This window comes from Rhipicephalus microplus, chromosome 9 (assembly GCF_043290135.1).
Source record: "Rhipicephalus microplus isolate Deutch F79 chromosome 9, USDA_Rmic, whole genome shotgun sequence".
In the NCBI taxonomy this organism is placed as follows: Eukaryota; Metazoa; Arthropoda; class Arachnida; order Ixodida; family Ixodidae; genus Rhipicephalus; species Rhipicephalus microplus.
Window position 1 is genome coordinate 62,750,042 of NC_134708.1, and position 9,677 is coordinate 62,759,718.

Consider the following 9,677-nt stretch of genomic DNA (forward strand, 5'->3'; position numbering starts at 1 on the left):
AGCTTCGTTGGCTGATCCAAGAGGCACGTGCTGTGGCGCGAGAAAATGGGGCCTTGAACTAAGGGCTCCACCCAAGAGTGCCCGAATTCATTATTTGATGCAGTAAGAAATGCAAAATCCTAGAAAACATACGCAGACATTCCCGCTAACGTGCGCGCTCTAGCGTCAATACTAAAAGGGCGCATAGGTGAAGCACGTTCGTCCTATTAGAATACCTCCGCAAGGGTGGAGATTCAAGCGTGACACTCAAAGCACACTAGCAACACTAATATATTGCTATTACAAACATCAGCGAAAACGCCCAGAAGAAACATTGCCATGGTAACTTGTACTTGCAGATGTCATCACTTAGTCGGACGCACTACTGACCACGTTGTATGAAGTCGCACACGTCATGCTTCCGTAAGTATTGGTGGCTAAAAAGTTCAAGACAGCTGTCGCTTATTCTTTCGTCACACTGACAATGCTGGAGGTAACCACAGCAGTCGTACTCACTAACCTAAGCGTGCTAAGATTGACTGTATTTCGTGTAACACAGCCTCTGTCGTCTTGCCGGTGAGCTGCTGCACCCTCTGAACGAGTGCAGCGCTTAAGCGCACTTTCTTAAGAGCATTCGCGCCTTCCTTGTCACTGCTCTGAGCGCCTGAGATCACGAACTCTGCTGCCTGGTTCTTGAGGTGAACGTTCCTCGCCAGTATCTCGTCCACCTCTCTCAATTGCTCGGGTTCATCAGCCTCCTCGGAAATCCAGAGCTCGTTCAGGGTGTAGTTAGTCTTCAAACCACGTAGGATCGTTTGCAGCTCGTTGGTCGAGATTACGCAGGCAGAGTCACATAGTTCCACGGATATCAGCGTGTTGTTGACTTCAAAGAGTTCCGAGAGGGACGCTGCAATTTTGGGCGTGACCAAGTGCACGGCCGTGAGGAGCGACTTGACGGAACTGTTCTTTTTCAAGGCATTCAAAACGACGAGAAGCTGAGGCTCTTCCCCGACATCTATATGCTTGCGGTTCTCAATTCGCTGTAATGTTCTCGTATATTTCACTAAGGAAGCGATGCCTTCCGCAAGCTCGCTGAATGAGTTATCAAAGTGGACGGAAAGGAAAATAAGCCTTTCGAGCTTCTTCTGGACACCCACAGCGAGGAAAAGCTCCCACAGAATCCTTTTGTTGACCGAGGAGGTGATGCTAATAGACAGTTGGGGAGGGCATGCACCTTCTTGGATGAGCACCTTGAGCTCCTGCAAAAGCTGCTCGGGCCAAACAATCTCGAGCCTTTCAAATATGTGGACGTGCCATTTATGTGCCAACAGCCAGCGCACTTTGTCCTTCTCCACGGGACACACGTCATTGAGGTTCACAAGCTGCAGCGTCAAGTTGGTTGCGAGCATCTCCGCAAAGACAATGAAGGTGTCTGAGGATAACTCCATCTCTCGTAGTCTGAACCTCCTGAGCGTGTCGTTTACTGCCAGGGCTTCGATGATAGCTGTTACCCCTTCGTCGCCACCACAGGAGTTTCTCAAGTATAAGTTCCTCAACGTCTTGTTCTGTCGGATGAAGTCAGCAACTTCTCTGGCGAATCTTGTCTCGGTGTTATGGCAGCTCAATTCCAGCGTGTGCAGGCTTCTAATTCTAAAGGCCTTGGAGAGTGTTGTTCCGATATCCTTGTTTTCGCAGTCTACATAGGCGCAGACTTTTTTCAAACAAGGAAGTTCCTCAAGCCCGTCGAAAACCACTTTGAAATCAGCCATGGAAATCAAGAACACAAAAAGCTCTCTGACGGGGGGTCCTATGTTCAACATTCGCCGAAGCACTGGAGCATCCCTTTCCGAAATACTGGCATAACAAAGGTCAGCTCCGTGTTTCATATACGTGCTTGTCGGCCAATATGTCTCGCGTCCTATGCCTTCTATTCCTAAACCCCTCTCGAAGAGCTTTTTGACTTCGTTTGAGTCGAACTGAGTAGTACCTGAACCGGCCATGTTGACGTCACAGTAGTATTGTGACGTTGAACGCTGCGCCTAATTACAGGAAATTGTGACTCTTCGCTGTAATCGGGCAGCGAGAAAGGGGGATATTCATAGGCTGCGATATTCCTCCTGTGGTCAGTTTAAACCTTCAACCATGAGTTAGTTCTGCATATAATCTCCCATTATTGTGGGCTTTGTGGTGCGCAGTTATCGTGAACGGATGAGCAGAACAATTGTTGGGTCCTTCAGTCTGCAGTCGCTGGGGTCCCAGTAACTGACGCTGCAGTTTGGAATAGACGTGTTGAGAGCGGACTTCTTCAACAAGCTTCAGGGTCGATGAAGCCTAACAGGAAAATAAAAACAGAAAGAGAAACATCTTTAGTTAAATATTTCAGTCAGAATGACAGAGAGTTAACATAACTAATCAGTATAAGTTAGTAAGACACTCTGTTGATCCCTCCTAGTAATTGGCATGACACGATGGGGAAACGCGTATTCAGACTTAGTTGAACAGCAACTGTACATCTATAAAAGAGAGTTTGCACAATGCCTACTGGTGTTTAGAAGATAGCACCGCTTAATGCGCCACGACGCACGCCTTGTGGGCCCCATATACAGCTGTGATTTTTAATCTAGGGTCGGCAGGAAACAGCGAGCTAGATTCGAAGACCTATTTTTTTTTATACGGACTGCTGCTGTAAGCGATGCTTGGACTAAAGCCCCCTCCTCATTAGTACTTTGTCAAAATTACACATTTTCGGCAGCGCGCTGAATGCAGCGGCCATAGCAACAGCGTGTTGCTGGAGCTAATCGCGGAGGCAACGAATTACTTCCCTCTACCATTTCCAGATTGTGACACTAGCTCGTGAGCCAAGAGCACTAAGTGGAAGTTGTCAGACATAAAATGCGTGTTGGTCTGTCCAGATTCATCTGGTCGAAGCTAGGGCAGTGAGTTAAACGCTCACAAGCTAGCGCTGCTCTCCGTAAGGTCATGGATTCAATCCGAGTCAATGAGAGTTTTAGTGGTTTTTTCCTTTACTGTTTAGTCGGCCATTTCACTGACGCATTTACGCAACGGAAATACGTCATGGAGTCATTCTACTTGATCTAGGTTGGTGACCAGTGGAGCCGTCTTTTAAATGCGAAGTATTTCTTAGCGAACTTTGGCAACTTTGGGCGTATCCATCCATCCATCCATCCGTCCATCCATCCATCCATCCATCCATCCATCCATCCATCCATCCGTCCGTACGTCCGTCCCTCCGTCCGTACGTCCGTCCCTCCGTCCGTCCGTCCGCCTACGACTTTTATCTCTCCTGGCCGTTTCGATCATGGTATCGATACCAAGCCTTGTTAGTCATAACATGACTGTATGACGAGCATAATTAACAGGTAATAGCATGAAAATTATGACATGTGAATGTTATAATATACATTTTATAGTCTTCCTGCTCATGCGGTTGACATGTTACAAAACTGGTATGGTATGACAAGACTGCATGGCGAACACAAGCGACCGACCCAAACATGAAAACCATGACATGCGTGTCATCTAACATGACTACATGCCACACTCATGATGCACTCGCCACCGTTTCGCTAGCTTCGCATATATCGAATTTGGTATTAGGGGACGTGAATGGATGACGAATGTATGTGGCTGGTGCATTAATGATAAACATGAGATGCGTGTTATGTAACAACATGACTACATGGTACGCTAATGATTTGCTTGCGGCCATTTCGCTAGCTTAACATGTACCAAATGAGGTAACGGATAACATAGGTAAACGACACGTACAAACGTGATAATCATGACATGCGTGTCACGTAACATGACTACATGGCACACTCATGATGCACTCGCGTCCGTTTCACTAGCTTCACATATGCCAAATTTGGTATTACGTACACGCCAATAGATGGCAAAGGTATGTGACTGGTTCAAACATGATAAATCATTGGATGCGTGTCATGTAAGAACATGACTACATGCCACGTACACCCAAGGCGCCAATACGCGACGTGACCCGGTGCGCATGGGGGTCCGCGTTCGTATCGTCGCGTCACGGTGGCGTTGCCACGCCAGGCACCGATCCTGCGATATAATTGCAGGCGGGCGCCACACTGCGTTGCTTTGACGCATGCGCGTTTGAGCGTGCCCGGCGTCTCTCCATCACGAAGAGGCAGACGCAGTGCTGTGTGGGTAATGTCATCGGCGCGAAATGTCGCAGTTCACGCTGGTTGCTGCCGGGCCGCGCCGACAGATGCTGTTCGCGAGTGCTCGCGTTTGGCTAGCGTAGCGTTCCTGCGCCCAGAGTGTGCGCACGCGTCAACGTCACATCAGAGTATATTGCGACCTTCATGATGCGCTCGCCGCCGTTTCGCTGGCTTCACCAATTTCAAATTTGGTATTAGGAGACGTGTAAGAAAGACGAAGGTATATGGCTGGTGCAAACACGATGTTCATGACATGTGGGCCGTGTACGAACATGACAACATGCCACCCTCATGGTGTGCTAGCGGCCGTTTCGCTAGCTCTACATATACCAAATTTGGTATCACGTGACGCCAATGGACGACAAAGGTAAATGGCACATCTAAACATAATAATGATGATAAAACTGTCATGTAAAGCATGACGACATGCTACTATCATAGCGTCCCTACGGCCGTTTCACTATTTGTACATATGTCAAATTTGATATCACGTGACGTGAATTTACGATGAATGTAAATGACAGGTCCAAACATTATAACCATGACACGGAAGTCATGTATGGCATAATTTACCTCCGCCTCATAACGTTGTACTGATTTTAAAGTGACACATCAACCATCCTTATTCGCCCCGCCGCGGTGGTCTAGTGGCTAAGGTACTCAGCTGCTGACCCACAGGTCGTGGGTTCGCATCCCGGCTGCGGCGGCTGCATTTCCGATGGAGGCGGAAATGTTGTAGGCCCGTGTGCTCAGATTTGGGTGCACGTTAAAGAACCCCAGGTGGTCAAAATTTCCGGAGCCCTCCACTACGGCGTCTCTCATAATCATATGGTGGTTTTGGGACGTTAAACCCCACACACCAACCATCCTTATTCGTGCTCCGCATGTCATTGATTCTCACTGCACGTGGGATCTGCCAATTTATGGGGGGCGGTATTAAGAAGTGCGCTGCTGGTCGTACATCTAATATGCGGTTGAACCATACTATTCCAACACATCGACGCAGCGGTAGATGTGCCGGTACGTAATGTATAGGTGGAATCTACGCAGCACGTAGATTGGAGTGAAGTGGCAAAACTCGTATCCCTTGAAACTTTCTGCACCTGACACAGTAGTGCGCTTCCTTTGTTATCAGCCCACCTTTGACCAATCTATGCTCTGAAATGATGTCATCATGTGACGCCACGATAGCGTATAAATTTCTGCGATTTCTGATGTCATTATGACTTTATTTATTGGACTTCACTGCTCACTAGGAAGAGTACGCGTAGTTTTAGTTAGAAGGAGTGTGCCTAAGGCGGAAAAAAATTTTGCGATTGTGGAGCAATATGAAGAAGATCATTCATTACATCGGTGGCAACCAGCATGCTTTTGTCCCATAAACAAAAATTACAATTCTAATGTGATGTTGAAAGTCGACAATAAATGGCCCTCAGCGTCATTCAACAGCGATATGGTCAATCAACTGATATAGGACAAGGAATCCCGAAAGTTTGGCTCTTTTGCTAAAAACAAGCATTTATAACTTGAAATTTCATTTTACGAAGGCTTGAGGCCACTTACGGTTCCACCAGGAACTAACTTCTGTTTTTTTTTTCACGTGTTCGAAGGGGCACCCGGTGGCGAAGCCGGTGGTGTGTTCGGTTGCCTGCATGTATGCGTGCAAACGACGGCGATACGCGAGCACGGCTTCTGCCCCCGCTCATAGGAACAACAAAGTGTGCGCGCGCTGTGATCTATATATAGCACTAGGGTATCTCTTTTATTGATAAACAAAACTTAATGATGCTTGCAAAACCTGTGGGGTCTCGAAATGGGGAGCGCCACCACCACGCTCTTGGATGAACGGACGCAGTTGACAAGGTCGGAACAAACCTAAAATACACACTCACTTTTATTTACCTAATTTAGAATGAGGATATCGTCAGCCGAATTATTTTACCATCAATCGTGATCCACACGCTAAGACATCCTTACATAATATTACAATACACTCCAAAACATGACCAGCACAATAACACACTCAAGGCGTCGCCGCCAACGCTTGACTAGGGCCCCCGATGCGCAACCCGTGGTGCCACGCACCGGGGACCCACGCTTGAGACCACCGTTCGCGGCAAGCGCCACGCGCAGAAGGGACAAGCTTATTTCTTTTGCGCCGCCAGCAAGGCTTGCCTGTTGGCAGGGGTCACATCCGACACTACCACTGTAACAACCATGATGATGATGATAGCGCTGATGACCGCTCGCGTACACAACGCCACCTATCACTCGATAGCTGTGACCCTGACATACGTCTTCTGCGCGCGGCACGTGCGCCACGTGGTACAAACAACTTTACAGTGGATGTCAGTACCCCCACATCCCCTCAACCTTAATTCAAACCATATTACGAAAAACAAAGAAACCAGCTACACAAGCTCTATCAAAAAAAACTGAAAACATATATTCCTTCATAATGTCCGTGCACCACGACACTGCCGTCGGTCGACACAGCTGCACTGTCCGGCTCGACAACTTCACCTCAGTACCGGCCCCGCAACAGCAACGTTGCCGTCGGCGCGATGATCTGTCACTCGCGCCGACACGTCTTCCGGTTGCGACCAGCACTCGCGAAGGCGCCGGACTGCAGGCAGTTGCGCAGGTCCCAGGCATGTCCATCACCCGACCTTACGACCGCATTCCTGGCCAATGGCGCTGACGATGTGCAGATGACATCCAGCCGTGGATTACATCACTCCCGCTGCGTACATTCCAAAACACTCGACAGAAACAATGAAGCAGGGCCTAGGGAAGGGAGCTCTTTTCGCCCACGTGGTACGATGGTCAGTACTGCTAGCTAATACATCGGCGGTGGCCGAGACACCCATCAAAATGAAGCAAAAATCACTTTTCAGAAATCGTGCTTCGCAAGATAAAAGACGTGTGGGAAGCAGAGTGCAACACCTCAACGCCACAATCTTCCTGGTTGTGCCACGTGCGACAGGCGGCTGCGCAGAGCCTAAGGCCTAATGAGTCGCTTGGAAACAACCGGCATCCACCCAGCACCCAGCCGACACTAGCAATGAAGTCCCCCTAGGCCTACTCTACCCCGGCTTTACCAAAAGCTTGTACCGAACCGCAAAAACTTTCGCCCGATACTCCGAGACCTCCACGTTGGGCAGCCAATGTGGGCTCTCGAAATGCGAACACCTCCACCACGCTCTTGGAGTGAACGGTCACAGCAGACGCGGTCGGTACAAACCAAACAACAACATACATTTATTTATCTAGTTTAACTAACTGAGCGCAGTAACCGCGAAGAAGGCCGAAACGAGGGGGGTAGGGGATGGAGTGTAGAACAAAATACCAGAGCGTTCCTGTTTTCAAAAAGCAACATTTGGTGCTTTGTTCGAGAATGATTTTTTTTCAAGAAAGCTTTTCCCACATTCTGCGCGGGGGTACTTTCTGAATGGAATTGGACGTGGGGCTTTCAAAAACGTGGTTTTGTCATGAAGCATTACTGAAATCAGGATGCCCATTCAGAAGTATGCAGTTTTGGTTCCACAGTGTAGCCCTCTGAAGCCCGAAATTGCCATGGGCACTTCAAGAGGTGGTAAAACGGAGCTGTTCAATGTGGGTGCCGGCTAGATCCATTTGAATGTTACTTGTGTCTTCACGCCCATTGCGCAGGGCTGCGAAACAATGTTACGAAAGTTCGATGACCTGTAATCCTGGCCGAAGAGCGGCACAAGGCGAATCAATACGAACAAAAACATGAGAGGATGTCTGAAGTCTTGATGGCCGAAAGACGTTGTGCTTAGACGCCAGGGCAGACGTTTGTGATGTGCGCAGGTTTTGCATGAAGATCCGCAGGCTCTGGACGAAGAAAATGGATTCAAAACAGTGGGCGAATATAAAGAAGTGGGGTTCGCAACCTCCGTTGATTGATTGATATCTATGGTTTAACGTTCCAACCTACCAACATATATATGAGAGACGCCGTAGTGGAGGACTCCGGAAATTTCGACCACCTGGGGTTCATTAACGTGAACCCAAATCTGAGCTAACGGGCCTACAACATTTTCTCTTCTATCGAAAATGCAGCCGCCGCCACCGGCATTATATCCCGCGACCTGCGGGTCAGCAGAGTACCTCGGCCCACCGCGGTGGGGCAGGCGTTGAGAACCGCAGCCAGCGAACGGAGTGTGCAGCCAATAAACCATCGATCTCGGCTATAGAGCAGGCAAGTTCTGGTCGGAGCTTTGATCAAACGCCGAGAAGCGCGATGGGGACGGGGAATACTTATACTCATCAGTGTCAGGCTAGGAGGCGAGTGCTGCTTTCAGATGATGTACTTTCGCTACGATGTATTTCAACAAAGTATTATGCGCAGTGGTGCGAATGCGAACACAACTCACTCAAAGAGGTGAAAAGTGCGGACTCAAACTCTCTTCCTTTATATGTAGTCCCCGTTGACGGCACGCTGAAACGGCTAATCTAGGTAGATGGAGCAACTGTTCATGGTTTCAAGCATCGAGGAGCTAGGCCATTTGGTATACCTGTAAATACACGTAAGCAAATAAGTACATACATGGCATGAAGACAATTCTCCGGCAATGTCCAATGGAATCGTGTCGAAACGTGCATCAGGAAGAAGGAATTACCCCTATGACTTGGTGCACCGTTGAATCGTGATACGCTGACACATTGTGCAAGTGCGAACGCAGTCAGTGTACAACATTAGCGCGTATGCGTGACCAGATTAGCATTCAGCGACCACGTGGTGCATAGCTCTTGCACCTGGCTAGCAGGTTAAGTGCTGGCATGGTATCAAAAACTGCCCGACGCCGATGTGCCAAGGTTGAGGTCATCGGTGTGCGCGCGCTGCTTCATGGAAGGTTATATAGTACGGGTCAGCAGTAACTGTAGCACTCTCAAGCACGGTCCAGGAAAACTCCGAGTCGTTTAATCACACTTCTACGCCATTGATGATTATGACGATACCTGTAACATACCTTCTCAGGGGATTGGCCAAGAATTGATTATGTGAATTTGTGAGACATTTTCAGTATTAGATACTGATAGGCAAAAGAATAACTTACGCAAAGCGGGAAAAGTACAATATTGCTTTTTCACCGATTCGCAATCGACAGTATAATCATTATCTTCTTGAGCAGACCCCGCCCCCCCCTCCCTACAAGCTCAAGTCCCCAGTTGTACACCACAATAAAACGATTTGCCACAATGGTTATGTTCAAACGTATGGTGACCAAATGACGTCCCTCAAAGAATTGCTTAAGACATGTCTTTGTAACTCATCACGGTACAGAGTTATTTAAAGCATTATGGAACAGAGACAGCCAAGTGCGGGCAATACGAAAGGATCGAAGGGCGTGTGCGGTGCATGTGCCGTGTGTATGAGACCGATAACCACACTGCCCACATTGACCTCTTCTCTTTTGTTTACTAAAAACGGCCGATGCCGTCGATTCCCATCAAGGGAGCGGC

At 48.5% G+C, this 9,677-nt stretch overlaps 1 protein-coding gene across 1 annotated transcript; it reads right to left on the minus strand.

Annotated features, from left to right (window-relative positions):
* Positions 1-254: 254 nt before the first annotated feature.
* On the minus strand, positions 255-2,289 carry LOC119165580 (uncharacterized). The gene has a single exon (XM_037417714.2). It carries the CDS (start codon positions 1,977-1,979, stop codon positions 495-497), a length of 1,485 nt encoding a protein of 494 aa, XP_037273611.2. The 5' UTR covers positions 1,980-2,289; the 3' UTR covers positions 255-494.
* Positions 2,290-9,677: the final 7,388 nt, after the last annotated feature.